Raw genomic sequence first — 26,809 nt, 5'->3', positions numbered from 1 at the left:
TGCTGCCTTTGGGTAGTCTGTTACTTTCCACTGACGCTTGGTTCGGTCTTTTGCACCACATTAAGGGAGAATGTAATGCTTGGACATTAGCAACATGTGACGGTAAAATCATAAAAATGATCAAGGATACTTTACAAATATTATATTTCAAGTGACTCATATTCCTTTAACCAAGCAGGGAACTTAAATGGCAGTTTAAAAATATATTTTCTAAATCTCCTCGATCACATCCGGCCTAGAGATGCCATCAGCCCACTTGTTGAACTGGTTCTGGGAATTTAATGAGGGGAATACGTTTATGTTGTGGTTTATGCTTTTATTTGCTTACACCTTGTCTGAAGCTTTTAACTTCAATATCTGAACTTAAAATCATTCTTTAACTTCTGCTTTCCCAACCCTGACCCCCAGTTTCCAAAAAAAACCACTTAGAAGCAGTAAAATGTTACGTAGGCACATAGCGTTAGAAACAATCATGAGGAGAAAAGAACTTATTCAGGAGAAACCTTACTAGACAGATATACTGAATGTTTTGACATCCTCAAACCTGTGTAAAATAGGCATCGTGGGATGGAGCTTTTCTTTCTTCAAGCAGTTTCACAAAGATGGGTTGTTTCTGCGGCGACTTGGGCCCTGAAGTAGTCGCCATGAGAATCCGTTGCGGGGTGAGGAAACGCTTCTGTCTCTGGACAGCGTGACCAGGACATGACCAGAGGGAGACCCAAGACTAGCTGCTATAACTTAAATAAGGACCTTTCTCACAGATAGTGGTAGAAAATGAAAAGAGGACAAGGAGCTTGAATAATAGCAGCTACGCATGAAGTCAGATGGAAAGACTAAATCTTTGTAGACATTTAATGGTGTTATATTCTAAGCTTTTGGGAAATTTTATCTGAATTTTTTTTACAACAGTAAATATAGTCTGTGCTACATCCTATTTCTATTTCATGTGAGAGAAAAACTCCCCGTCTATGGCACAACACTTTACTGCTACCATTACTGCAGACTTTATAGATCAGAGATGTGTCAGCATGTTAGCTTTAGCTGTAATGCTTTTTTTGTGTGAAACCTTATGGGCCTTGCAGCCACTTTCTCATACTGACACTCATAAAACGTTCAAGTTCTCATATTTATTATTTAATTTGCTTCCTATATAAAGCAACAGAGGTCTTCGATACATGAATGTGAAGCCAAAAATGACAGGCAGGCATGAATGGCACTAATGAGTTTTAATAATGCACATATTAGAAACTGCTAAAGGAAGTTTAATTAAGAAAAACAAGTTAAGCATGAAATTCATTTTGGAGCAAATACAAGTAAAGTCACAGATGTACAGAATGCTACATCACAGGAAATGGACTCTCAAGTTGATAGATCCCTATAATGCCAATATCGCACTCGAAATGTAGTGTGCACTCTACAGTCCTGGAAAGCATGGTAACACCATTCAAGAGCACTTTCGAAGTTGAGTTAGAGATGTCGGGTTTGTGATTAACAAATTATATTTATACCTCTTTGGATTTTATGATGAGTTGGAATTTGATCTCAATTACCCTGATGGAACTGAGACCAGAATCTGATCAAGTAAGAAAAGCATTTGCTCTTTTTTGTGCGACAATGAAGGTTTTTGTTGATTTTTTTTTTTTTTTTAAATCATCTTATTGAAGAGTTAGTTATTGATCTGACTCTACAACAAGGGTTTTGTATGCTTTGGAACTGTTATTGTATGGTATCCAGATAGAAAAACAGTTCATAGACAAATCTGAGTTCATTCAAGCATGTTTGTTTCCAGAGTTCTCTCTCAAGAAATGGTGATAACTGTATTTTAGCGATTTTTGTCTTGAGTTCCTAATGCCCCAAAAATAGGAAAAGAAAAAAGTGGTATTTTTCTTATGAATCTGATATGAAAGCTTGCCTTAGGTGATGAACCAGCGTTAAAGATAGTATTATTGTTGATATTATAATTGTATTAAAGGTAGCGTACAAAATCCAATTTACTTTTCTCATATGATTAACCCCAGTGAACCAAGGGTTGGCCACAAATATATATCGGGTAACAAACTTTGTTATTGATTCTATAGCTTAATTTTTCACCTGCAAGAGACAATAAAAGAACACTTAGTTTCAGGGGCCTTTGAGTGGGTTCCAGTATACTCTGCTAGAACGCTCAGGTGGGAAGCATGTGTTAATCAAAGTTAAATGCATTTTACGATAACCAATATGCACATTTCAATGCTGAAGATCTCAAATGAGAAACATCTGGGATATTTTTTTCCTCTGGTATGACCTCTGATTAACATGAGTTCAGTTGAATTTCTACAGTAGGCCAAAAAATCTTCATGTCCCGAAGCGCACCACTGCCATCAACAGAATAGCCATTTGATCCTTTAGCTGAATAGTTACAGTACTCAAAAGTGAGTATAATGTGTGGTCCATTTAAGAGTTAACCGTAAGCTGCTAAAAGGAATAAAGGTTCACTTCAGTGCCCATTATATTCCAAGCCAGTGCATCTGTCATTTTTAATTTAAATCTGTATTACTTAGCTGTCTAAAACTTTACACATAAGTGACAGAGTTACCCATTCTTTCTGTTATGGGTAAAATCACCATTTCGTTACCTACTTACTGTGCAAAATGTCAAGAGAGCTATAGTCCACATTAAAAAATTGTAGCCAACTTCTGGTAATATAAACAATTACTTCAGCTAAGAAGTAGAACTATTTTAAGAAAATGATTTATTGATATGAGTAAATGGAAGATAATAAGACTTAAGTGACCCTTTTCTTCTCATAGGTTTAATTCGTCTAATTCAAAAACTGCTTAATAGAAAATTATGATCAGAAGTCTTCCTATTTTGGCAAACTAAGTTGCAGAAATTATTTAAAGGTATCTTTTGATCCTGAAAACACTGATTAATAATGAGTTAGCTTTAGTGAACATTCTCACTAATAAGGAAGAACAAAAATACAGTGAAGCTGAAAAATGCACGACAACTTAAATGAGTCTTATAATATCTACTCCATTTAATTCAACTTTTCACTCATTTGTGCTACACTGCATTTGAATAGTGTATTTAAATATTGTAATTTTTACTCATTTGGTTGTAAGGTTTTGCGTACAAAACATAATATTAAACAGAGGTAAATGTGAGAATGGCACTGAGGGATCGGTCTCTCTGATCTGGGAGCGATATATTTGCACAGCCTGTAGCATCTGGAAATCCTTCCCACTGGGCTGTTTGCGGACCCGCGCAGCATAACACCCGTAATTTCATACTGATGCGGGGTGGGATGTGACCCCGTCAGACTAGTTTCTTATTCATACCTTTGTTGGCGATCTCAGCAAAGGTTGCACATCTCAATAGGGTTGGATTTGTGGCTGCTTTCTGAAGCCTCCAGACCTGTAGCGACTCTCAGGTGGTGGAGATGCTGGCACACGGGAGAGAACCAAACCCCACCGGAGCTGTACCCTTCTTAGGTGTCTAAGTCAGGATTGCAGTCTCCTCTATTATCATTTCACACACCCTTTTTTTTTTTTTAAATGCATATAGTTCATTTCTTGAACTAAATACATGTAAATCCCTTCCTGTGACCAAGTATTTATGGAAATACCCAAGAGCAGGGTCTGTTTTGAAGTCTTTACTACTATGTAGAGAGAAAATAGGCTGTATTTGACACAACGCTTCCCTTTGCTAACTTGAAATGTGAAAAAAGGGATGGGAAAGTCTGTGATGCATCTCTTGAGGATTTGTCTGATCATGTTTACGTTTGGTGTGTCGCACCCACCTGATGTTCACCCTGGGTCAGAGTCTTTCCTTTAGTGGCTTCTGTTCCGCTGGCCATGTTCCTGGTTAGCATCGCAGCCTATTTTAGAACATGGATTTCTTTTTAGACTTGAAACATCTTTGGGACCTTAGTTCTAAGTAGAGACTGTTGTAAGTAAAAAAGGATGCAGACGTAGTTGGTCCTGCAAAATAGCATTTGTGTTTTGAAATGAAGCGGCGTTGTGTGGCGTTCAAAACTCTTACAATCACTTTCTATGAATATTTGTGCAATTGGGATTTTCTAGCAAAATTGAGGCAGAAAGGAACTTTTTAGGCATGAATATCAAATCACAGAGTACATCTCAGCTAAAAAGAAAACAGCTGGTGGCGTAAAGATATCATAACAGTGTCTTTACATGTGCTGAAGCTGGCGTATGGCCAGAAGCCTTGGGTGCCACCAAAGGTTTTATTAATCCATCGGAGTGATTGACAGGTGTTGCCGTTCAAGACATCCCTTAAGATCTGAAGCTCTAGGAACGAGTAACAAAGAGGAGTTGAGCTGCTGCGGTTCGCAGCAGGTGTGACCTGTTGCGGGATGCCCTGTGTCATTGGAAATGCAAAGACGCACTGAAGTTATCTTGGACTGTTTGCTCCTCGGCATACTAAACGCCTCTCTAACATATTGCAGAATCTGAGCTATAAAGTAATTTAAATTCAGAAAGGAAGATAATAAAATAATGGATGATAGAAAAAACCCACTATATAGCATAGACTGTTCCAAAGACCATGAAAGACTTTATCAAATACCTTTTACAGTAGAATTTATTTGCATTTCCACAGGGAATAATTGTGATCCTCACATCTAGAAAATAATACAATCTGAAAATGCTTCTCCTCCTCCTCAGATCCACAATAATCTGATGCCAAAGCTTTATATCTTGCCCCAAATTTTGATCATCATTACTTTTTAGTTTATTCTCCTGCCCATCTCCCTGATCATCCCTGCTCTGGTTTAATGGCACTTCAGAGCATGCTCTAGTGACAGAGATTGTAGGGTTTGGGGTTTTTTTTGTGTGGATGGTTGGACTCGATGATCTCAAAGGTCCTTCCCAACCACGAAGATTCTATGATTCTATGAACGTTTCTCTCTCTTTCCACTGATTCCTGTTCAGTCAAGTCCCAGTACCAAGGGAAAGTCTTACGTAGATCACCTGCTGGAGGACTAAGGAAAATTTTATCCAACGTTGACCCTGAACAAGTAAGACAAGTTCCAGGCCGGCTTCCCTGTCTGCATTTCCACCTAGTGCTGGAAATAAAATTTTGGCATAAAAGTCTCAAAAGATTTGAGTAATCTCAGTCTCTTTATTTGCATGAGTTGGTGGTTTTGATGTTGTAGCTTCAGGGCAGCCAGTGACAGGCTTGAATGTTTGACCTCTCTGAGTCTCAGAAATAAACTGTTAGTCAGCCATTTAAAAAGAAAGGCTTATGGGGAAAAAAAAAAGCAAATCCAAAATTCAAGCTACAAATACAGTGAAAATTGTATTCCTATTCTGCAAGTACTTTACAACTTACTGCCCTATATAGCATATAAATTTATTCACTGCAGCTAGCTACTGTCCAATAGTTAATTAATTAAGACCAGCCAAACACAGCATTGAGTTATATTCTTACCATTTTAGCCTCCTGTCTCTGCCTTACAGTAAAAAATTGTCCATGGGAGGGAAAACAGAACTTTCCATCACAGCAGAGTTGTTCAGCCGCAATGACCAAAACAGCTGATGGACAAGCTTAAAACTGTAGCCCAGCTCTAGGATTTGCTTTGAATTTACATAAGTAATAAATTTAGTTCAGAAGAAGTTAAAGAGAAAAGTGAAGCCCCAGTCTTGCAACCTGAAGCGTATCTCCGTTCTGATTAACTCATGTAATTCCTAACGTTGTTAAAACTTCCCATTTTAGGTATGAAAAGCATATTAAAAAGATCTGAAAACAGGTCTAAGACTTTTAGAGTGAAAATTTTAAATGAGTTATTAGTAGCGTCTTGGTAATTTTCCACATTGAACCAACTCGGCAGCTTGAAATGAAGAAGGATGCTATTGTTTGGTGCAGCTATATTGAATTTGGTTTGTCCTCAGACCTTCCCCAGACCATGTAAATTAGCACGAAGGGCTACTGAGATTGAGTTCCTGCTATTTACAAGTTTGAGAAAGAACAGAGAGTATGTTCTTCCACTCCTGACAGAAATTTTTAACAAAAGTGGATTTTAATACCTAGTGGAAAAGGTTTAAATTTGTGGAGGTTTTTGAATATCACTACGGAATAAACTTCCATCTTTCCATGACCTATTGTACATCAACTCAGAAGAGCAAAGTGGTACTAGGTGCCTTCTGCTCTGGCGTGTGTCTATGTGCTCTGTCTTCACTATTTCTCACTATTCTACTACCTTCAAAATTTGAAATGCAACAAGGCAGCTGTCTTCCAAGAGGCAATTGTCTGCATGCCGTTCTGTGTAAGTTTATTAAACTGAATGCAAACGCGTACATCAAGTTTGGGGAATTATTTTCTGCAGCTAAATTGGTGTGTTTCCAGCAAACGCTGAGAAGTTGAAGCTGGAGAATGAAGGGTATAAGCCTGTTTGTTAATGCACTTTCACAGTGAAGGTGTTAGAATTAGCAAAGAAAGGGAGAGAGAAAATTGTGGAAAGGCTTCATCTATCTCCTTATTGCCTCCTGAGATAGATTGTTCAGAGCTAAAGGAACACTAGACATGAACCAAATCTCCTGCTGTCCTATATAGCTTTTACAATCTCCTTTTTAATAACCCAAACTGCCGGGTAGTCTGACTATTAGACAAGCTCTTCTTTTGAATTCTCTCTACAATGTGTATAGACATGATAAAAAAACAATTCTCATTAAAGCTGCCAATGCTGTTTCAAAAGCAGGTGGTTTAAAATGTTTCCTATACAAAGCAAAACACATTTCTCGTGCATTAACACGCTGCTTAATAGGGAGTGTAAGATTACACTGCTATGTTGTGTATAACACTGCATCTTAAATAACAGGATATTGTAAGTTGTGTTGGAAATATGTTTAACATGAATATGGAAGATATAATGATATGCACTGAGCAATTTTCAGAAGTGCTGGAAGACAGCCTTGTGTGACAACCTCTGAGCTAAAGTAGTTGAAAATAGAATCTGGAATTTGAGATTATACAGTCTCTGATCCTAACTGATTATTTTTCTAGGATATTGTTCAGTCAGCACACGGGTATATGAAAGATAAGATTTTTGCTGTCCTGTGGGAACATTTATTGTTTATGTTATAAATTAAGGATGGTAGGGATTGAGTGCATTCATCATGCATTTTCATTTTTCACTGAAGTAAGTAGTTTATAAGGAATGCAGGATTGGTCTGAAGTAAAAATTGTGATACATGGCTCCATCCCTAAACTGTCTGTTCGTATCCTTTTCCAAATCAGTTTTGAACAAAAACCCCACCGAAGTCTAGTTACGCTTCTGTGCAAATCCAGAGTTTGCCATTCCCTTCAGTAGGGGCAGATTTTGGTCCTTCATTGACGTGAACGTTTCACTCTGTAGGTGTTTCTCATCAGTTATCAGAACTCTCGTAAAAAAACCCCATATAAAGTCTGGCAATTCAGGTTATCATGAATAAGCACAGTAATTCATGTTATCCTTACAAATCTATTCCAGTTGCCTCAATGTTTTAATCAGAAGTTGCATTTTAAAATGAACAAAAAAAAAGTTTGTATGTATTATAATCTGCTTTTAATGAAATAAAATGAATTTGATTCTTCAGTATGCCTGTCTATCTTAATTTCACTATCTTCTGCTTTGAGAAATAATTACTTTCACTTAGATATATCAACTTGCACAAACAAGGTGAAAATTGATTAGGAGCTGATTAAGTTAAATAAAATATGAGCATAAACACACGTAATGTAGCCTGTCAGCAAACTGCTTATTCTTAAAAAGGTGAATTTTAAAAATGTATTTTCTGCGAGACCTGTTTCTTCTGAAAAATAACTGTGAACTCAACAGGTGACATTATAGATAATCCAGTAATCAGTGTTTCACCCGCCATTTCATGGACCCATAAACTACTGCAATTTTACTTACATGACTCTAGCAACTATTAATGTACGTAAATAACTTGTGAAACATCTAGTTATCACTCTGCTCATATTAGCTCTTTCATACTAATGATTTATTTTCATTTTCTCCAGGATATAGACCTGCGGCTAACTGGATTTGATTTATAAGAGGGGATTCTGCAGTAAATGGCTGCTCTCTTCATATTGCTGCTATGGAAAACAGAATTGTCAATAGGATGTAGTCTGATAAATAGTGCTGAGTGAAGATGCAGCTTCAATAAGTGTGAAATCAATGGAAGATACTTACCGCATGAAAAGCCTTTTGAGATTTTTCTGACAGGCACCTATTTAGGAAACTTGATCTGTTTCCTTCGGTTGCCCTGTTTTTACACCAGTGGATACAAATCAGATTGCTTCACTGTAGTTACACAACTAATGTGGGACCATGGCCTTTCCAAGATCCATGTGGCTGAACTGTGTATGGAGAGTGATGATAGTCCGCCTGTTACACATGGGATTGAATGCCACTTTTGCTTTTTGTATACTTGGATTTTTGCTTCACGCTGCAGCTGTGTCCTCCCAAAAATTGGATGATACCAACCCAGTGGTGACCACCAACTTTGGCAAGATAAGAGGGATTAAGAAGGAACTTAATAATGAAATTCTGGGGCCCGTTATTCAGTTTCTTGGGGTTCCGTATGCTGCCCCTCCAACAGGGGAGCGCCGCTTTCAACCTCCTGAGCCTCCGTCTCCCTGGGCAGATACCAAAAATACCACCCAGTTTGCTCCAGTGTGCCCCCAGAACATTATAGAAGGCAGGTTGCCTGAAGTCATGCTTCCCGTGTGGTTTACTAATAACTTGGATGTAGTTTCCACCTATGTACAAGATCAGAATGAAGACTGCCTCTATTTAAATATCTATGTCCCAACCGAGGATGGTGAGTTAATAGCAGGCGAAACAGGGAGATCTTTTTATTTTCCTGTTCTACGTTCTAACAATATTAATTCACGTGTACTGGTAGCACGCATGGCTTTCTCTGTTTGCATGCCAGCATATTACATGTATGCATGCTGCTTTTCTGTGTATGCATCTGTCCTTGGGTTTTTTTCGTTTTTCTTTTGGTTTTTTGTTTTGGTTTGTTTTTTTTCTTTCTTTCTTTCTGTCTACACTCATTTTTTTTTCTCCCGCAGCACGTGTATTTTTAGGTCAAAGTCAGTACCTAATTCTCATTGCCACCCGCTGACTTCTGGGAAGATGCATCAACATCTATCTTATCCATTGCATGTGCAGGCACAACAAGTTGAGAATCTTCCGCACCTAATAAAGCAGGTCATACTTAAGTTAGATAGTGGTGTTGCATGCTCCTACTGTCTGTGATGGAGCTCCATGTTATTTTCTAGTCTTCTATTCATTTTTCAGTCAAAAGAATATCCAAGGAATGTGCCAGAAAACCCGGCAAGAAAATATGTAGAAAAGGAGGTATGTATAAAGTGGACAAAAAAAAAAACAAAACCACCTATGGGGGAAAGATCGAAACCTTGCGAAGGAAGAACGAGTAATACAGCTGAAAGAGGCTGATTTGCTGATGCTGTGAAGTGAACTGGTAGGGACTAGCTTGTCCTAACGAAGCCAGAAGGGTATTTAAAGAGAGGACCGCGTAAAGCAGATGAGAAGATAACATTTGTAAAGCCTGAACTCTCTTGCACCTGATCGTCTCTCTTGCACTGTCTCATGCTGACCTTATTGGCAGCTTCTCTGTCTCGGCCTCGTGGTGTAGAGGAGCATCTGTCCTCGTACGCAGGTCCAGCATGGTGTCTGTGCCAGCCTAGGAGGTAGCTCGTATGCCCGGGGCTGGCACTATTGCCATTGAAGTTGCTGTCCTGGCTCCGCAGCTCTATATTCCAGTGGTACAGCGTAAGGGCTGTGATGTATTATAGCAAAGCAGAGCTGAAAATCTGCCTTGACTTTCTACGTGATACACCCTGTTTCCTTGGAACAGTGTTAACTTTCCTGAAATGTAGATATGAAACACTTTTTGTTTTGTTTACACGCTTCTCAAAGTGAACGTTGGTTTCCTTTATTATGTGATTACAGCTCTCTTTGTAAAGCCGAAAATCTCTTAATAGCAGCGTAGGGAAATGTTGAGATATTATGACATGGTACTTTGGAAAGTAGGCTGCTTTGGGAAGCTTTGGAGACTTGGCTTCTCCCCTTTTCGTGTTAGATAGTGTGGGAGAATTTGCAGATGTCTTTGTGAACATTTGCAAATTCCTGAAGCAATTGATATGCGATATAGAAGGTGTATTTTGGTACTGATTTAAAGTAGGTATTTGAGACTGGTTTAAAGTACTAATTTTGTACTTCTTTACACATTTATTTTACATCAAATTGTTCTTCTTTATCGTTGTCTTTGAAGTAATGTGTTATTTGATAGCTGGACTACATTTGAATCTAGAATACGTTTTAGGGGAAACAGAGAGTAGTGTGGACATATGCGGTTGCCTGTTAGCTGTAATCCATATTTTATGTATCAGTCACTATGTGTCCCTGTTATTCCCAAACAAGTATATTTTATGGGATTGTCATAGTAAGAAATTGTTTAGAGTTGGGCAAAGTTCAACTCTGAAAACTCTTGTGTTAGGTTTTTAAGGCGATGGCTAGGCATCTAAATGAAGGTAGCCTTATTTTCCAAGGTTTTTGCTCTTACAACTTCTACTGACTGTTAGTTCTAGCTAGTTGTTAATTATTAACTGTTACTTGTAGTTGCTCAATGTATGCTTCTTTAGATGTCTAAATCCACTTTCAGTGACTTACGGCAATTTGTATTTAAAGTGTCAGGCTTTGAGGCAACTTCTGCTGTTTTCTATTAGGGAATTTTTGCTCAGTGCTGTAAAAATACAATTGTTTAAGCTGGATTCCCAAAGTTGGAAACAAAGACAATCAGGGTACTGTGAGCAACGTCACTTCTTCACACATCATTCAAGTTAGAATAACTGCTGTCATTTATATGCGTTCAATTAATGTGCAGTGCTGCAGCAGTTATTACGCAGTTCATCAAGCGTGTGTAATTAGCTGAGCAACTTTCACTTCCTATCACCCAGACGCTGATTCACAAAGTCATAAATAAAGATGCAGATCTCCATCACTGTTCTCAGAAAGCATCTTTTCCTATGAGAGAGTATTAAAAAAAAACCCCAAACAAATAATCAGAAAAATAGCAAAAATAAAGGGAGGGAGAGCCCAGTAGATGAGAAATTCATGTTTATTGTCCTGTGAGCCTGAAGGAGAATAAAGAGAGAGTTATTTGAAATTCAGTAGGTGCCTTTCCAGTTAAATTCGTCACACGCAGAGCACAATAAAAAGCGGCAGAAGCCTACCTTTTCCTGTTGACAAGTGCAGAGAACTCCTGAATACCTTCAGCCTGGGCAGCTGGCATAGCTGTAGTGATCTCTGGTCTCCGAGTCGCTCGCGCCCTATTCACCTGTATATAACCTTAGATTATCCTTGGCTCGGATTGCCCCCGTACCCAGTAGTAACAGGAATCATATAGTAGGACAAAGCTGCAATAGAGTCGCAGCAGCTTGGAAATAGCTTTGGTTTTGTATGAGAAAGACGGAAGGCCCAATATTCTCTCTTTTGCTGGATCTTTAGGTTGCAGTCATTTCATGACATTTAGTGACGAAAATTACTGGAAAGAGGAAATTCGAAAATAAGAGGCAGACTTTTACATCATCTTTTTACTTAATAAAGGATATATAAATTCGAAGTGACTGAACCAACAACTGTATGCTATCGTGTATATGGTTTGATTCTTTCTTAGTACTCAGATTGAATTTAGTAAATCAATTAGTATCTACACTTAATTGTCAGCTGAGGAAAGTGAGAAAATTCAAAATTTTGAAGAACAGGGAGTACTCTGATGAAGACAGATGCAGAAATGAAAGGAATTCTATCCATGAGTCATGCTAGAGATTGTAATGAGCATTATAACCGTTACCAGCGGTTGGTGGGATATGCACGCTGCAGGGGCTGATAGGCTGGAGCTGGCTGAAAAGGAATGAGACAGTATAACATGCGTCTTGCTAAACATGGATGCCTGTGTTTCAGGATGCTTCATCTTCAATTTACTGATTCAACAGATAAAGAAAGATCATCTGGTTTTGTGTTTTTTGCTTGAGGTACGTGAAGGTCAGAGGTTACTAATTCCGTTACGGGGATGCATACAAGCAGAAACCTCTCAGTTTGCTAGGGCTGGTTTGAGAAAAATCTGTGAAAGGTATCTAATTTGTGTTGGGTTTTTTTAGAGGCTAGACTCCATAATTCTAAATTTTAACAGAACCTCGGTTATATTGTAGGTAACACCATTTCCCTGACTGATATTAATTATATTGTTGATTATGCGGTACTTCCTGAATTGCCTGACAAACTTTTGCATCGCTTCTAGGGAATACCTGAATAGTTTTGCACGCTCTTTGGTATTTCAGGTCTCTATTTTACTTTATAGTCAAAGCACAAATATTTCACTCGTGATCCAGAATGACAGGGTAACTTCTTATTTCTTAGGAGGACTGTACATCCTGCTTTAGCTGCATGTCTGCGGTTTTTTTTTCATACTCTATATTATTTTCTTTGGATTGCAACAGTTTGCACCATGAATTTCCTACTTTAATGACAACTATATAAAGAAAATTTGAAAATTATCGCTGATATGACCACTAAAAGAAGCCCCAGGTATTATGTGTTCTGCACTTGGGATGATAGTGTGCTCTTTCTCGTGACCCTGTATGAAAGCCTTCCTATTGCCCGAAGGTATCAGATTGTGGAAATGCGGAGGTGTAGTTTTTGTAGAGAATACGATATATGCTTCATGTCATGGAACTAGGCCTGTGCAGTTTTGGATACATTAATATTTGTAGGAGAACTGGGAGTAGAATAAGGAAAGAAATGACTTGATCCTTACTTTTATGTTTAGGAATTATTGGTGGCTAAGAGACCGCCCAAGATCTGTGATTTCTTCACATGTGGATTCTGTTTCTTATTCTAGTCGGTGCTGTGAATAAATTTTAAATGCAAAGAATCATGATCTGAACTACCTCATTTGAGAGTGTAGGATTAGACAGCTCTATTAATATTTATGCGTCCTAATGGGCTACTTGATTTTCAGAGCAAAGCTCCCACCACCGTACTTTCTGGGTTATGGCTGTGGTTACTATTGACACGTAGGAACATATATATGTACATACAGATACGTTCTTGGAAATGAAACACAAATCACAGTGCTGTAACCTCAGCCTGCTGTGATCTTTCATTGTTTTCGATGGGGAATATGTTACATCGGTTGTGATTCCTAAATGGCACTGATAACTTTAAGGCTTTTAAGCTTAGCAGTATGAAATATTTTTTACAAATCCAAGCAGAAATGAAAAAAAGCCCAGTTTAGCCTGTTACCCTGTGTTTCTTTTGGGTGTTTGTTCCAGTATTCCATTTAACTATCCTAGAATTGTTTACTTTCCGTCAAATGCTGGAAAAGAGGAATTCATGCAACCTGTGCAATTCCTATGCACTTAAATGAGCTTCTTTCTGTGTACCTGTTTCAGCTCTGGAGTCAACTAGAAAAGGACAAGCTGAGACATGTTAAAATGTGTGTTTCCACTGGCAAAATTTGTCAATCGATTATCAGATTCTTTTTTTCTAAATGTGTAATGTAGAAAATAATACCAAAGTAATGGACTTGTAGATGGCATATTGTCAAAATAAGATTGAAATATTCTTTCTCCATGGCCATATACATGAAAAGTATGAAATCTAAGGTGTGAGCCTGCATCACGGCAGACTGAGCTACGTCAAAATATGTTGCGTTGCCAGTGGGCCAAGAACATGCATTACCAGGGCTCATGGTGACTTAAGAGTGAGCGTCAAATCCCACAGTGCTACCTTCGTGCATATTTTGGTGTATATCAACCCTTACAAAGGGCCTTCATTAGGCCACTTTGAAAATTCATAATGAATCATTTGCCTGTCGAACGTCTGTGTCGGTGGTTACCTGCTCACGTTTGAAGTTTTGGCCCCATTCACCCTTGCTGGCTCCTGGCTGAAGAGCCCTCAGCTTCGTTCTGGCCTCGTGAGGCCAAAATTCATCCCTGCGGTATCAGCAGGCACAAATGTAGCCCTTAATCCTGAACTCCAGTGCTACGCACTAAGACACCAAGGCTGTTCTATTTTTCTATTCCTTTTTGAAGCACCGTATTCCTGTTTTTCATTCCTCAGATACCACTGCAGCATTTCCTATTATACTAGTAATACATGGATGAAGATAATGAAGCAAACTTTGTCTTGTACAGACCTTTTCATCCTTTCACAATCTAAAGCTGTTAGTGTCAGTTAGCAGCATTTTTCAAAGATGTGCAGTAGGTTTATGTCATATTTGAAATAAAATAAAATGCTTAAACTCTGATGTACTTTCTCCCATCCTCTTTCTGGGTGAGCCAATGCTTGACAACAGAAGACTTTGCAGACTGCATTTTAAGACTCTAGTCATCTTAAATGCCATCAACACTGGTCAAAGTCCTCTGTAAATGTCTGGTTGGTTGGGCTCTGAGCTCTTGCTGACCACACCGTCGTCACGCTGTCATTGCTTTGTTCATATACCTTGACAGCGCTTATAGCTCTTGCAGGTCTTAAATTCTGATCTAATTCCCTTCCTTGTCCATTATTTTACTGCTTGCTTTTCATTTTCTACATCCTCCCACACACAGGCTTTAAAATAGTACTGTTACCCTGATAATACTAAGTCGGATAAAACTGGTTTGTGCTTCTTCCCCTGGCCTTTCCCGGCTTGGACCAGTTGTACTCAGTAAACAACTGTGAGATGGTTTTCCTTTCGATCTGCTTCTTTCTAATTTATCATTTAAAGCCAGAATGGAAAAATATTATAAAAAAAATAAATAGCTACTTAAGTATGTTTGTACATTTTCTGGAGGAATATTTGAGTAACTAATATGACTTTTGGATAACTCTTACTTTCTGCTTGACTTTTTTTGTCATTTTTTCCCCTGTCTTGTATTATTATTCCTTCACTTTTCTCGGTGTTCATGCTCTTCATTTCTTTGTTTCCTGATAATACACATGGATACAAATATTTTTAGTATCCCTTGCATATTTTTTGAAGCTTGAAACATGATGCTTACATGTGTCAAACCGTTCTTAAGGATCATCTCAATTATAATGTTAATAATCTGCTTATAACGTGAATATTTCTCTGGTATAAATGCTTTTCTTTTTTTTCAAATTCTTTTCTCGTATAATTCTTTAGCCGTCTTCATTTTTACTTATTTTATGTTGTTAAATTTACATTTCTTCTCCACTTTGTTATGTATAGTATTATTAATTATACTCTGCATTCAGAACCCAACTGCTTTAATGAGCTTAACATAAATGAGATTTGTTTTTGGGATATCAAACCACTTCCTTCTGTTTTAATGTTAGTATCTCTTATTTTACTTTCTTACGCTTGCAATAATGAAGATTTATCCTAAAAAGAAGCAGCACTGAACGATACAAGGCTAAGGGAAGCTGGACAAAGCTGACTTTAAGCCATGTTCGCACCTATATTCTAACACATTGCTGGGACCGGAGGGGTCTCTGGCCAGAATCGGGGCTGCTCCAAGTAAATGCAGAAATTACAAGACACATGGAAATGGCATAGGGCAGGTGCTGCAGCTGATTTGCCCTTCCAGAGTTTTGCCAAAGTGCTTTGAAACGTTTCAACAGTCACAGTAAATCATGCTGCTAATTCCTCTGCTGTGGGAATTCTTTTATATCGCGTTATGTTATCAGAGCAGTAATCAGAATCTCCCTGCTAGAGGTTTCTATATGCTTTTTATCGAGGGTGGCTTTTGCCTTTCCTATTTGTAGTAATAGTACAGTAAATGTATAATAAGTTTAGTCTTAGGAATGGTGTGAAGAGAAGGAAAACTACCTGGCTGAAGACTTTCTGGTTCTTCAGCTGATAAAGCTCTGGAAGAAGTTCCTTTATTGAAATACCATTACCTTGTAAAGGTCTGGCCACCGAGGGGGATGGAGAGAGACTAAATCTTCTGCAGGGTTTCTGTGTTAGCGGGCGTATGGCCAGCAGATTCCACCAAAAAGACACATTTTGGGCAAAGATCATAGCCAATGTGACTGGTAAGGGTTAGCAGCAGCTGTGCTGGAGTGCTGTGCCCTGAAGGAAGGCTCACGGTCCCTCAGAGGCTGTCAGGGTCTCCTCCGCACGTGGGCCTTTCCCCAAGTATTTTATGGTGGTCCAGGATCTTCCCCTTTATATTGCAGAGGAATTGGAATACAGTGTGCATGCTGGTTTGGGCATTATTTGCGTCTTCTTTCTTTCAGTGGTCATTTACAGCTCAATCTCTTGAGAGATGCTGACTTATCACATAGGATTATTAGGTTTGGGCTATATTAATGTCAGTGGGTTTGGATCAGGGGTGAAGTATTGAGGTCTCTCGGTATGATTTAATAGTTGTTTAAATAATTTTTATCTTTATATTCTGTTATAATGTGTGAAAAATCATATATATAGTATATATGTAGAGAGATAAGCTAGTAAGGCAAAAGATATAGGAGAGAGATAGTCACTTATTATTTGTATTTGTTTTCTGGAAAGCTTCCATTTGTTAAATTTCACCCTTTTTGTAAAGGCCTTCTTTAATTATTAGCTGAAAATCAGGTATTTATGTAATTACCATAATTATATCTACACATCTAGTGTACTTGCAATTATTTCATTAAAAATTGTAATTATTATACAATTATAGGGGATAATGACGTCCTTGTAACATGTTGCAGAAGCCCTAATTAAATGGTGGCATAAATGAATTGGAAGTGATTTTGAAGTTTTGAATATTGTTTTATCAGAAATATCAGAAGTGATTCATCCACATTACGAACTGGCAGTAAACCCCCTCCAAAGTTATTTTGAGAAAAGATTTCCCAGAGCTCATGGAAAAGGATTTGTCTCTATTGCCTTTCGGTCTTTACTTTCTGTTCTTTATATTCTTACACCTAAAAACTGTCTGCAGATTTTTAATGGCAATGTGCATTGTGTAAGGAGAAGATTGCACAGCTTGCTGAATCTTTCTGGAAGGCTCAGCCCAGAGCAAATAGGATCTACATGCAAGCACAGTCTGTACTTAGGCATCCTTCTCCTATACAGGGGGAGAAACCTATCCAACAGGTGGTTCAAGATGATGAAAAAGCTCCACTAAATATAAGGAGGTTTTCATTACACGCTGAGTTTGGTTTTCATTATGTGCTGAGTTTCAATCATCTGCTTATATACGGCAGTGTCCAGATAGTGCAAGTCCAGGGACTGAGAACGGAGAGACAAAACTCCTCTTGTAGCACCAGTCCATGTGATGCTCCAAGCACAAGAGGTGGACAGAGGAGCGCGGATACAGAGGAACCCTGTGGAGCGTCTCACTTTCTCTCCTCCAGAGTGGGTGGGGAATGACGGGCAAGGATAACATATGCCAGAATCTACCACAACCTCAGGATCACAGATTTCTCATCCTCTTTCCTGTCAACTTTCTGTAGTGTACAGATGATCTCTCTTCTCTCCTTTTAGTTAATTTTAAAAGTCATTGAAAATGGCAGTAAGGCATGTATAATTTTTAGACTTTTTAAATCATTCGCTTTTTTTGTTTAAAAAAATAAATATCTGATATAGTGTGTTCTTAAGCGATGGGTGTATAACAGTGTCCCTATGGCATGACTGGCAACCAGGCAGCCACCCTTACCATGACATCCGCCTCGGTTTTGCTTCTAAAGACAGCACCCCGCTGCCGGGCGCGGGCTCTGGGCAGGCTGGAGCTCTCTACAGACCAGCTGGAGGGGCCTCCCATCTCTCTTGCACCCGGCTGCCTACCTCCCACCTACCAGCTGGGGCTCCTCCTCCAGTCTTTGCTCCCAGTTTTGTTAGAGGAATGACTCACGCACGTTCTTCTCAGATATTTCGGATGCATTCAGGCAGGTTAGTCAAACCTTCTGTTTAATTTACTTAATTCACGTCAGCTCGTTTTTACTCAAGCCTGATTAAGGAGGGGTTGCAGGATCTACTCTAGTGCAGAATTTTAATGTCCTACAAAAGGATGAGAACAAAGGTCGAAGAGGCAGGAGAGCCTGGAGGCCGCAATAATGTCTTACCACGCCCCAAGCTGAAGGAAGAGCATCCATCCATGGCCCGAAGAGTTCCCTGGTTCTCGTGTCAAGGTTCCTTACTGAAGTGATTTGTTCATACGATTGTGGTGGTTTTTGAAAGACTTGCTGCCCTTTAACCAGAAGCTGAGCACCACCGTTGTTGTCAACCTCCCTTCCAGTGCCCTGGCAGGGATTTTTTTTTAGTTTCTGCCAACACTAGTCTTTGCTTTCCAGTCTTTAATATACATAAGCATTAACGTAGTGAACAGGCAAACAGAACATACCGTTCACCGGCTGGATCTCGCTGAACCAACAAGAATTCAGTCTCTGAGAATCCTCATCCCCAAAGCAATAATTGTAACAAGATGGACCCAGTAGTAAGGGAACGTGAAACATGCATTTATCTATGTATATGTGTATACGTATGCTGTCATAAACAGATTTGAAAGCTCAAAGGAAAGCTAGTACAATTTGTCTTACTTGATTGCAAAATTGATATTGATTCATATGTTTCCATATTTATTTTAAAGTGCCAAATAGAATGTGGAGATTTTTTTTAAATCCGATCTTAGTTGCTGAAGGTCAGATCTAAGATACGTATGTGAACCAAATGGATATTACGGAAGATTTTGCACATTTACCTACTCAAGACTGCGTTCGTTAATAATAGTGTCCCATGATCTATATAGCACTTTTGATCCGTGAAATAATGTTGTATACGGCTTTTGTAGACAGGTTTACTCCGGGAAATTTCACAAGAAATCATCAGGCTGTAAACCTAGATTTTAAAAATCTTAGTCCTTTCTCTGTTTCTGTATGATGCTAAACTCCAACAAAGTAACCCTCGGTTTGAATCAATTAACTGCTGCGCTATGTGGAACAGCAAAGAGAATTAATTTTGTTTTCTACACTTTTCAGTCATTAACTGAGCCGTTCGTTAATGACGAATGGATTACTTTTGCTGGAAACAATAACTTTTGAAGCAAAAACTAATTGCTACACTTAAGTGCCGAAGCACCTGCGGTCTCTTTTATATGAAGTCTCTGTAGATGAAGTCTCACATAAAGGAAGAAACAAAAGATGCATCGATTGCCTGTTCTTTAAAGTGCCGTGAAACCCTTGATTAACTGGCAATTCTTGCAGTGCTGCAGTTGCAGTTCTTTAAGTATTGAAGGTATTACCTGCCCAACAGCATATTGTGATACCAGGTCATGGGAAATCGGTGCTTGAGTTTCACAGAGACATGGATGGTTGCTGAAGAGGTCACAGTGAAAGTCCCCGCCCCGTTTCATCCTGAATCTGGGTCTGGTAGCAGATATCCCTCACATCCCCTTCTGCGCGCGTTATATTCTCTGTCGTTCACACGTGAAGGAAAACATTGCCCCTCGAACTGTGAAACAGTCATGTGCTTTTGACAGGCTGATTTTGTTTCTGTGCCTGACATCTCTGAAAGATGGCTGCCAAAATGTGGCCAGGCAGGAGAGGCCCGTTGGCTTGCAGAGATGAAGCCGGGAGACGGGAGATGAGCTGAAGGCAGCAGGAAGGGGATTTGACAGCAAAGGCGGCTCCTGACACACACGTCGAAGCAGGTGAACACTGCCAGGCAGTCTGCAAACCGAGCAGAGAAATAGGATTAAAAGGCTCTTTCCCTTTAGGCAAAATAAGACCCAGAAGAAGGCAGCGCGCAATTCCACCCTGCAGTTTTAAGTGGCAGAAACTATCTTTCTCTGTGAAGTTTGCTAACATATATTAGTTGCTGTTTTTCTGCCCAGAGCTTTGACATACTCAACTACAAGCTCGTTTGGCTGAGTATCAGCACAACAAACAAGCATCAGTCAAACGAGAGAGGAAGAAACAAAAGATTTACCGGGAACGCTCCATATTCCCTTCCACTCTTGATGTTTGCACTGTGCGAGGGGTCTGGCGATTGCCTCTTGGCCGGTCCTTGGGCATCCAAAGGACATGTCACCAAACGGGTTTGACCTGAGGTAGAGCAAAAGCTAGGCCTTAATATTGCTCAATTAAAACCAGCTAAACTCAGCCGTAAGTCGGATTTTGGGCTGCTGTTTGAATTATGAATGTTCTTCCAAACGCTGTCACTTCCTTAAAGAAATACCGTGGTTTCTTTTGAATTTTAAGTGACTTTGGATTGAAATTTTGTGTGAGTGATTATCTGGCTCAGTGAATACTGTTGTTATTATTAGCAGTTTTGGGTGTTAACCTCTTCACTGCTGAAATCTCTAAATGCAACGTGCCATTGAGCCAGCACTCAGGAACTAGAAAGGTTAAGAAGCCATTGAAACACATTCAGGAAATGTCATAATTTTCAGGCTGATGAAGTGCTAGCCTGGAAGAGAACAAAAACCCGATAATAATAATTACATTTACTTTATGCTTGCGAAGGAGACAGTTTGAAGGAGAGGAGGCCATAGACAGTAGCTCATTTTTGGTTCTGCCCCCATTAGTTATGTCACGTTCTCGCTTTACTTCTGTCACCCCAGAAATGTGCCGTTTAAATGGAGCTTGGTTGCAGAGGGATGCTTTGACACAAAGCCAAATGTCCCTTTCCAGTCATTCTGGGCCTCGCTAGCCTTTTCCCATTCCCTCCCTCCTCCCCTGACTAAGCAGCATCTGGCCCTCTCCTTCTGGTGAACTTGGGTGACTTTATTTCAAGTATAGATTTAGTTATTAAATCTGGAGATAAAGTATGGATCTGTTCCACTAATCAGATGCTACAGTGATTAGAGCCATAGAAGTACTTGGAGAGATCAATTAGATTAGATTATCAAATCATTATAAGGAAACTCTTAAAGACAAAGCAATAGAAAGTAATCTTGTGTCACTGTATTTCTTTAGAGAATATTTATACTCTCTTATTGTTTGTTTGCCTCTGTTTTATTACATGTGTTAAGACCACAGTGACTCTGAGCCTCGCGCTCAGAACTGGGCTGGAGGATGGAATAAACCAATTTCTGCAGTGAAACTCTCTCTGTGATGCCGGTCATAGGCTAAAACACATTATTGCTTGTACTCCAGGTGAAAAAATACATGCACATGGCAATCTTACTTTATAAAGCAATTGGGCAGTTTCTTGGGGGAGCTCGTTTCAGATCTCTGGGGTTAGGCAGGAAGCCGCCTGTTCTCTTGCCAGCCTTTTATTATTTCTCTTATCTCATTCTGTATTTATTATTTTGACCGTGTAATCCTATTTTGCCTACTTTTATTGCATAAACCCAGTGTTGTGAACCAACTCTAGCTAATTCAGATGAAGGTTTGTGATTCATTCTTTAGCTGTTTGTTTTCATGGTTCCTGTGCAAATGCTTTTCCAGTGTATAATAGCCATTCGTGGCAGTCCTAAACCTTCAAGTTGTATTTGCTACAGCCTACAGTATAGTTTTCTTAACGTGTATGTGTATATATATATATGATCTCTTCTTTATTAATATATATTTTAGTAAGTACTCCAGCTAATGCTAATACAGTGTTTTCATGAGAGAATTGGCAGAATAGTATACATCAAAGGCAACAATTAGTGTATTTTCATTTGACTTGTTCAGCCTATTAGGTTGTTAAATTTTGCATAGAAAATCATTAGCATGTTTAATTTGGGAAGGAAGCTCTTGGAAGAGGAGTTGTGGACGTAAATCAATCAGTGAGGAGGCTCTCGTGCAGTATTACAACAGCAGCTAGAGCTCTCAAATGTCGTTCAATGTTTTCCCATATTATTAACCGTAAATGCAAAGAGGTGGAAAAGACTGCAGATTATCATTGGTTTAGGAGTTAACAAAGAAGCTGATGGCTTTGTCTAATATTAAAATCTAGAGCACGATTGTATCGTGTTCTTTTCTTACTGAATGCTGGCACAGAGGTACGGTTTTGCCGTTGCAGTATAACTGCTCTTCTACAAGCGAAGGGGAAGGACATGCGAATCAGGCTTGACACAACATAGTTCATGGCGTTTTGGGGTTTGTTTTTCTTTTCTTTCCCCAAACTAATTCACGAACTGCTGCATCGCAAAGCGATGTCGCCACTGTTACGCCTGGTGCTTGCTACTGCAAAATTAGCTGAAATTGAAAAAGTGACCGATAAAACCGCAACGAGCCTTTTTTCCCCCATCTTTATTGGGAGCACGTGACCTGACATTATGGCAATTTAGAAACAGTTATCTGGTATTAAATGAATTCAAAAAGGGTTGGATTTTGACCAATTAAAGTCAAAGAGGAAAGGTCAGAAATCAACACCAAAATAGAACAAATATTAACTAAAGATTCTATCATACAGTAGCTAATCAGGGCTTTTGTGTGCCCTGCTGTGCCAATATCTATTCAGAAGCTAGTCATTATGTCTCCCGTCTAAAAAAGAACTAATTTTGAAGATTTCATTGCACTAAAATCAAGTAATTTACTGCCCTTTTTTGCTGTGTTTTTATGATGTTTTGCCTGATTAAACATTCAGTGCTAGACATAGCGGCTTCTAGTTTTGTCCCTGCACTTTTCAGGTTCAAATTTCTTTGAGTGCAGTTAATATTCTTTGGTGCCAAAGTACTTGATTGCCTTCATAAACTAGGATATTTAGAGGCAAAACTGACATAAGCGTCAGGATTGCATTATTGATTATTTTGAAGGCACAAAAATCCATAAAGTCCTTTCCTTTGTGCTCCAGTGGAAAGCACCTGTACCCATTTGCACTCAGTGGGCAAATTCATGGCCACGTGAAAGTCAATCAGAAGTTGAGATGGCGTTTCACAAGACCAGGCCCAAATTTCCGTATCTAAAAGATGAACAAAGATAAATTTAGAGGTAGACACAGGGGATTTGGATGTTTTGTAGAGTTTTTAAATTGTGCCTGAGACACATAAATATCTTTTCCCTTTCTTTGTCCTTTTTTTCTCTATTCTTATTTTCTCCAAATAATTTTGTACCTATCTTGTGTCACAGCCTCACCTATAATAACAAATCTCTTTCACCTTATTCTCCATTTTTTCTCTGTTTCCTGATCTCATACTCATCATTCTGTTTGACTTGTCTTTATTTCATGTTTCCACCTCCATTTTTTTTTATTTCAGAAACATTTACTACCTCGTTAGGGCTACAAAATCATGAGCTATTCATTTGCCACTATGTCTTTTCTTTTTTTTCCTTTATACTGAAGACGAAGAAACTAGGATAAAAGAGTGGACTTTTGCAAAGTCGCACACAGAGAGGGAAGGAGGCTCCATGTAATGGTTGAGCTGAAATTAAAACATCCCATTCTTTTTATTGCATGTTTATTTTTTGGGGCCAGGCTGTTTATGATGCTTCTGGGCTGCTTTTATGGTTCGTGTAGCTGAAGCAATGCTTCTTGTCTTTAATTCCTGCACAACTTAATCCTGATGTTTCCTAAGTGCAAGTATTTGTCAGCCAGTTGCCCCCCATAGGGGTGAGAATCACATCTTATCTTAGCCCGTGAAATATTTTCTGCCTCCCGCTTGTCTTGCTGCCTTACAGCCTCCAAGTAGGGAAAAAGAAAAGGTTGCTGCAGCTTTTATTAATTATTTACGTCCTGTTATCAAACATTCCTAGAGCGCCGTAAATTTACAGGCTTTAGTACAAACTTGGAGAAAAAAGTTCCCCGCTCTAGAGAATTTACAGTGAAGAAAAGACAACAGAGGTGAAGATATAAAGCCAGTGGATGTAGTGAAGTAGTGCAGAATACAGGAGTTTTGATAAGAAGGGATTGCCATAATACATGGTGGGAAGGAGAAGGAGAGCCAGAGTGCTCGGATGCGTGCACAGAGTGCCCGAAGAGGAGAAAGAGACAGCAGTAAAAGCCAGTAACAAATAACGTACAGGGATTACAAGGAAAGCAAAAGGATTGACCTGATTTGTGTGTTTACCACTCAGCGTCTTAGTGGTGCTCTTTCAGCTCCTGAATATCATCATTTAACTCAATGGGTGGCAGAGGCAAGTGCCCGTTTCAAATGGAGACCGACGTGATCGAACTGGTCCCTCTCGCCACCATGGCTGGTTCACGCCTGCACCAGTTAGTGACTGTTTCCAGAAGTCATACAAAAAAATGGGAAATGGCCCCTTCAGAGGAATTAGTGACCCGTTCAGCCCCTAGCAGAGGGCTTTCTTTGGGCCACTGAGAGTAGCCACTGTATTTCTGTCCTTCCCAGAGGCAGCAGTGTGATGGCAAAGTGCTGCACGAGACGCGCACTGAACCTGCTATTTTAACTCAGTCCCTAACCACATGCAAAACCATTATAATTTTTCCTTTTTTTTTTTTTTTCTCCAATACGATTTTATTTTTAGACGCATGAAAGCACGAGCACAAAGAGGAGAAGTGTGTCTAAACGACAACGAGTAACCAGAGGTGAATAGGCTAGGCTAAGCTTACAGAAATCCACAGATGCTGACATTATTTCCCAGTGACTTTGTTACGGTATTGTGCGTCGTGTGGTAGTGTACGTCATACGGTAGTGTGCAATCGTCCCATGTGGTCCTACTGCTGCTATGGCAATCACTTGAAATAACAGTATATTAAATGGCGTAATATGTGGTAATCAGCCATAGCATAAAAAAAAAGGTGTCAAAATAATATAAACTGTTGCTTAGAAAAAAGGATGCGTCTGGGAGCGATACCGTCTCACTTGTTCTCCTCAGCGCAAAGGGCTGCTCTGAATCGCTTCTGACCACGTATTCAGGCATCCCATCCTCTCTGATCACAGGCTGCTCGTCGTACTGAGGCGCTGCAGAGCACATTCGGAAACTTGATCCGCAGGTATTTAAGGCCCTCACTTAAGCACACTCCTGAAGGAGAGCAGTTGTGGAACACGGGGCTTATCCAGGGGTAGTTCAAGGTAGGTATTAATTTTAAGACTCGCCTGGTGGCAACGTTGCTATTTGCTGTTGTAGGAGCAGGGTTTGTCCCGTAGTTTGCTGAAAGTGGAATGGTGACTCCCAGGGACCATAAAGCCGCTGGATGTTGCTTTGGCAGTTTAAAGCGGTTGGAAAGTATCTGTAAGCCTAGTTATAACGGTATTATAAAATAAGCATAACTGTAGTCACTGTGTGAATTCTGAGCAAGACCAACATTTGTATGATCATGTGATTTCACCTTGAGCTAAGAAGACATTGCTGTTGGCCGCTTCTACTTGCCGTTGCATTTATTTTGGTTATTTAATGTAACTTCCTCTTTGCTAACTTTTAAGATAGCGGAGTGGAGTGCATGTGTCTGAGCCTGTGGACAAAAAGATCAGCCAAAAGCTATACACAGGAATGAATACATAATCAGCAACCTTGTACTTGCCTGTTATAACAAAATAGCATTAAAGAGCAGAACATTGGACTGTAACGTACGCTGCAGTCAGTTCCCTGCCAGGGCAGCGATCCTCTAGAGGCTGTCATCTATTGCAACTTGAGCGATTGCTAATTGCTTGGATGAAAGCACCAACTTCAATTATATTTTTAGCGTGTCACCTGTACGGCTTTATATTTGCATGTCTTTAGAAAGGCATTCATGCCAGGCTGAAAAAATGGGGAAACAATCCTCCAAAAATTAGATTCGCATTTGAATCGTAGCATGAAACACACTGAGGCCAAGGAACAAACTGTATTGTACCCATCACGCTTTCGGTTCAGAAAAGCGGGGGAAAAGTCAGTGTTTTGCTCACCGTGATCTTCTGGGTTTGTCACCTGGCCGCGATGCAATGCTGATCCGCAGAGCAAGTGCTCGTTACTCGTTAGCTGCGTTTGGTGCCAGATTTCACAGACCCAGTAACCGCCCGAAATGCCGACTGTTCGAGCAGATGTGAAGTGCTCGAGGGTTTTATAGGAAGAGCTGATGTCCCCGATAAGTGACTTTACTGAAAGTAGAGAGGGCCTCGACGACACATCTGGGGTTCACCTTGGGCTTTGCAAAACTTCAGCTTTGGGTCCAGACAGTCTGGCTTGGGCCAATGCCTCCTTCAAAGAAGAGCTAATTAAAATGACTTTTATGTCTTTCTTGGAGTCATCGTGTCATTTGCTCTGGCAGCAGATGCGACAAAATTATTGTACTTATTTTAAGTTTTCTATGTTATCTTAATGGCCCAGAAATTTTTTAAAGGAGGTTTAGATTGTGTGGAATACAGTGACAACTGCTTTAATGCCAGTGTTTCTGTGAGCGCGGCTTTCCAATATCCGTACTCATTTTATGGTCTGCGGTAGGTAGGGATGAACAGCTTTATTGTTTAGCTCTCTTTTACTGAATCAAAGTGATTTCTCACAGTAATAAACCAGAGACCTGAATTAGCAACAATCTGATCCCTAATTGACCTTATCTTCCTGCCAGTCTGATGTAATCCAGATTCTGACGTGATATTGCCCTCCTTTCTCGTGAATAGTGGAAGAAGACTCACTCTCATTGATTAAAAAACTTACTTTTCTTTAAAAGAAAAAAAATTTAAAAAGAGTAAAAATAAAATAATAATATCTTTCAGGCATTTTCCACTTTGGGAATATATTTGATTGGTTTCCACAATTAAAATTGCTTGCGATTTTTAAAAGGAATATGTTGCTGATATGACTCTGCATTCTTGGGTACATCTGTGTCTTTGTGCGTACGGTGGTGCCTATAGTGGCAAAATTCTGCTCCAGATGCAACATAGCAGCTAAAAAACTCTGATATGTAGCAGTTTCAGGCGGCTTTCTCTTCCCCTTTTTTTATTTCTTTTTAAGCAGGAAGAAAGAGACGGTGTTATATATTTTTAACGAAATGGTATT

General features: G+C 39.4%; 1 protein-coding gene across 11 annotated transcripts in view; it reads left to right on the top strand.

The window, feature by feature from the left end:
- NLGN1 (neuroligin 1) overlaps positions 1–26,809 on the top strand; it is a 400,353-nt gene that overhangs the window by 76,821 nt on the left and 296,723 nt on the right. For 8 of the 11 annotated variants that reach the window (XM_074589956.1, XM_074589953.1, XM_074589959.1 and 5 more), the window contains exon 2: positions 8,002–8,807. In XM_074589956.1, coding sequence (XP_074446057.1) covers positions 8,315–8,807 — 493 coding nt within the window. In that variant the 5' untranslated portion in view covers positions 8,002–8,314. Of the gene's footprint in view, positions 1–8,001; positions 8,808–9,289; positions 9,350–26,809 lie in introns of all 11 variants that reach the window. The other 3 variants (XM_074589950.1, XM_074589951.1, XM_074589949.1) reach the window with 1 other exon arrangement.

This window comes from Larus michahellis, chromosome 6, assembly GCF_964199755.1.
Source record: "Larus michahellis chromosome 6, bLarMic1.1, whole genome shotgun sequence".
Taxonomy (NCBI): domain Eukaryota; kingdom Metazoa; phylum Chordata; class Aves; order Charadriiformes; family Laridae; genus Larus; species Larus michahellis.
The sequence above is the reverse complement of the archived record's forward strand: the minus strand, read 5'-3'. Positions and strand labels throughout refer to the sequence as shown.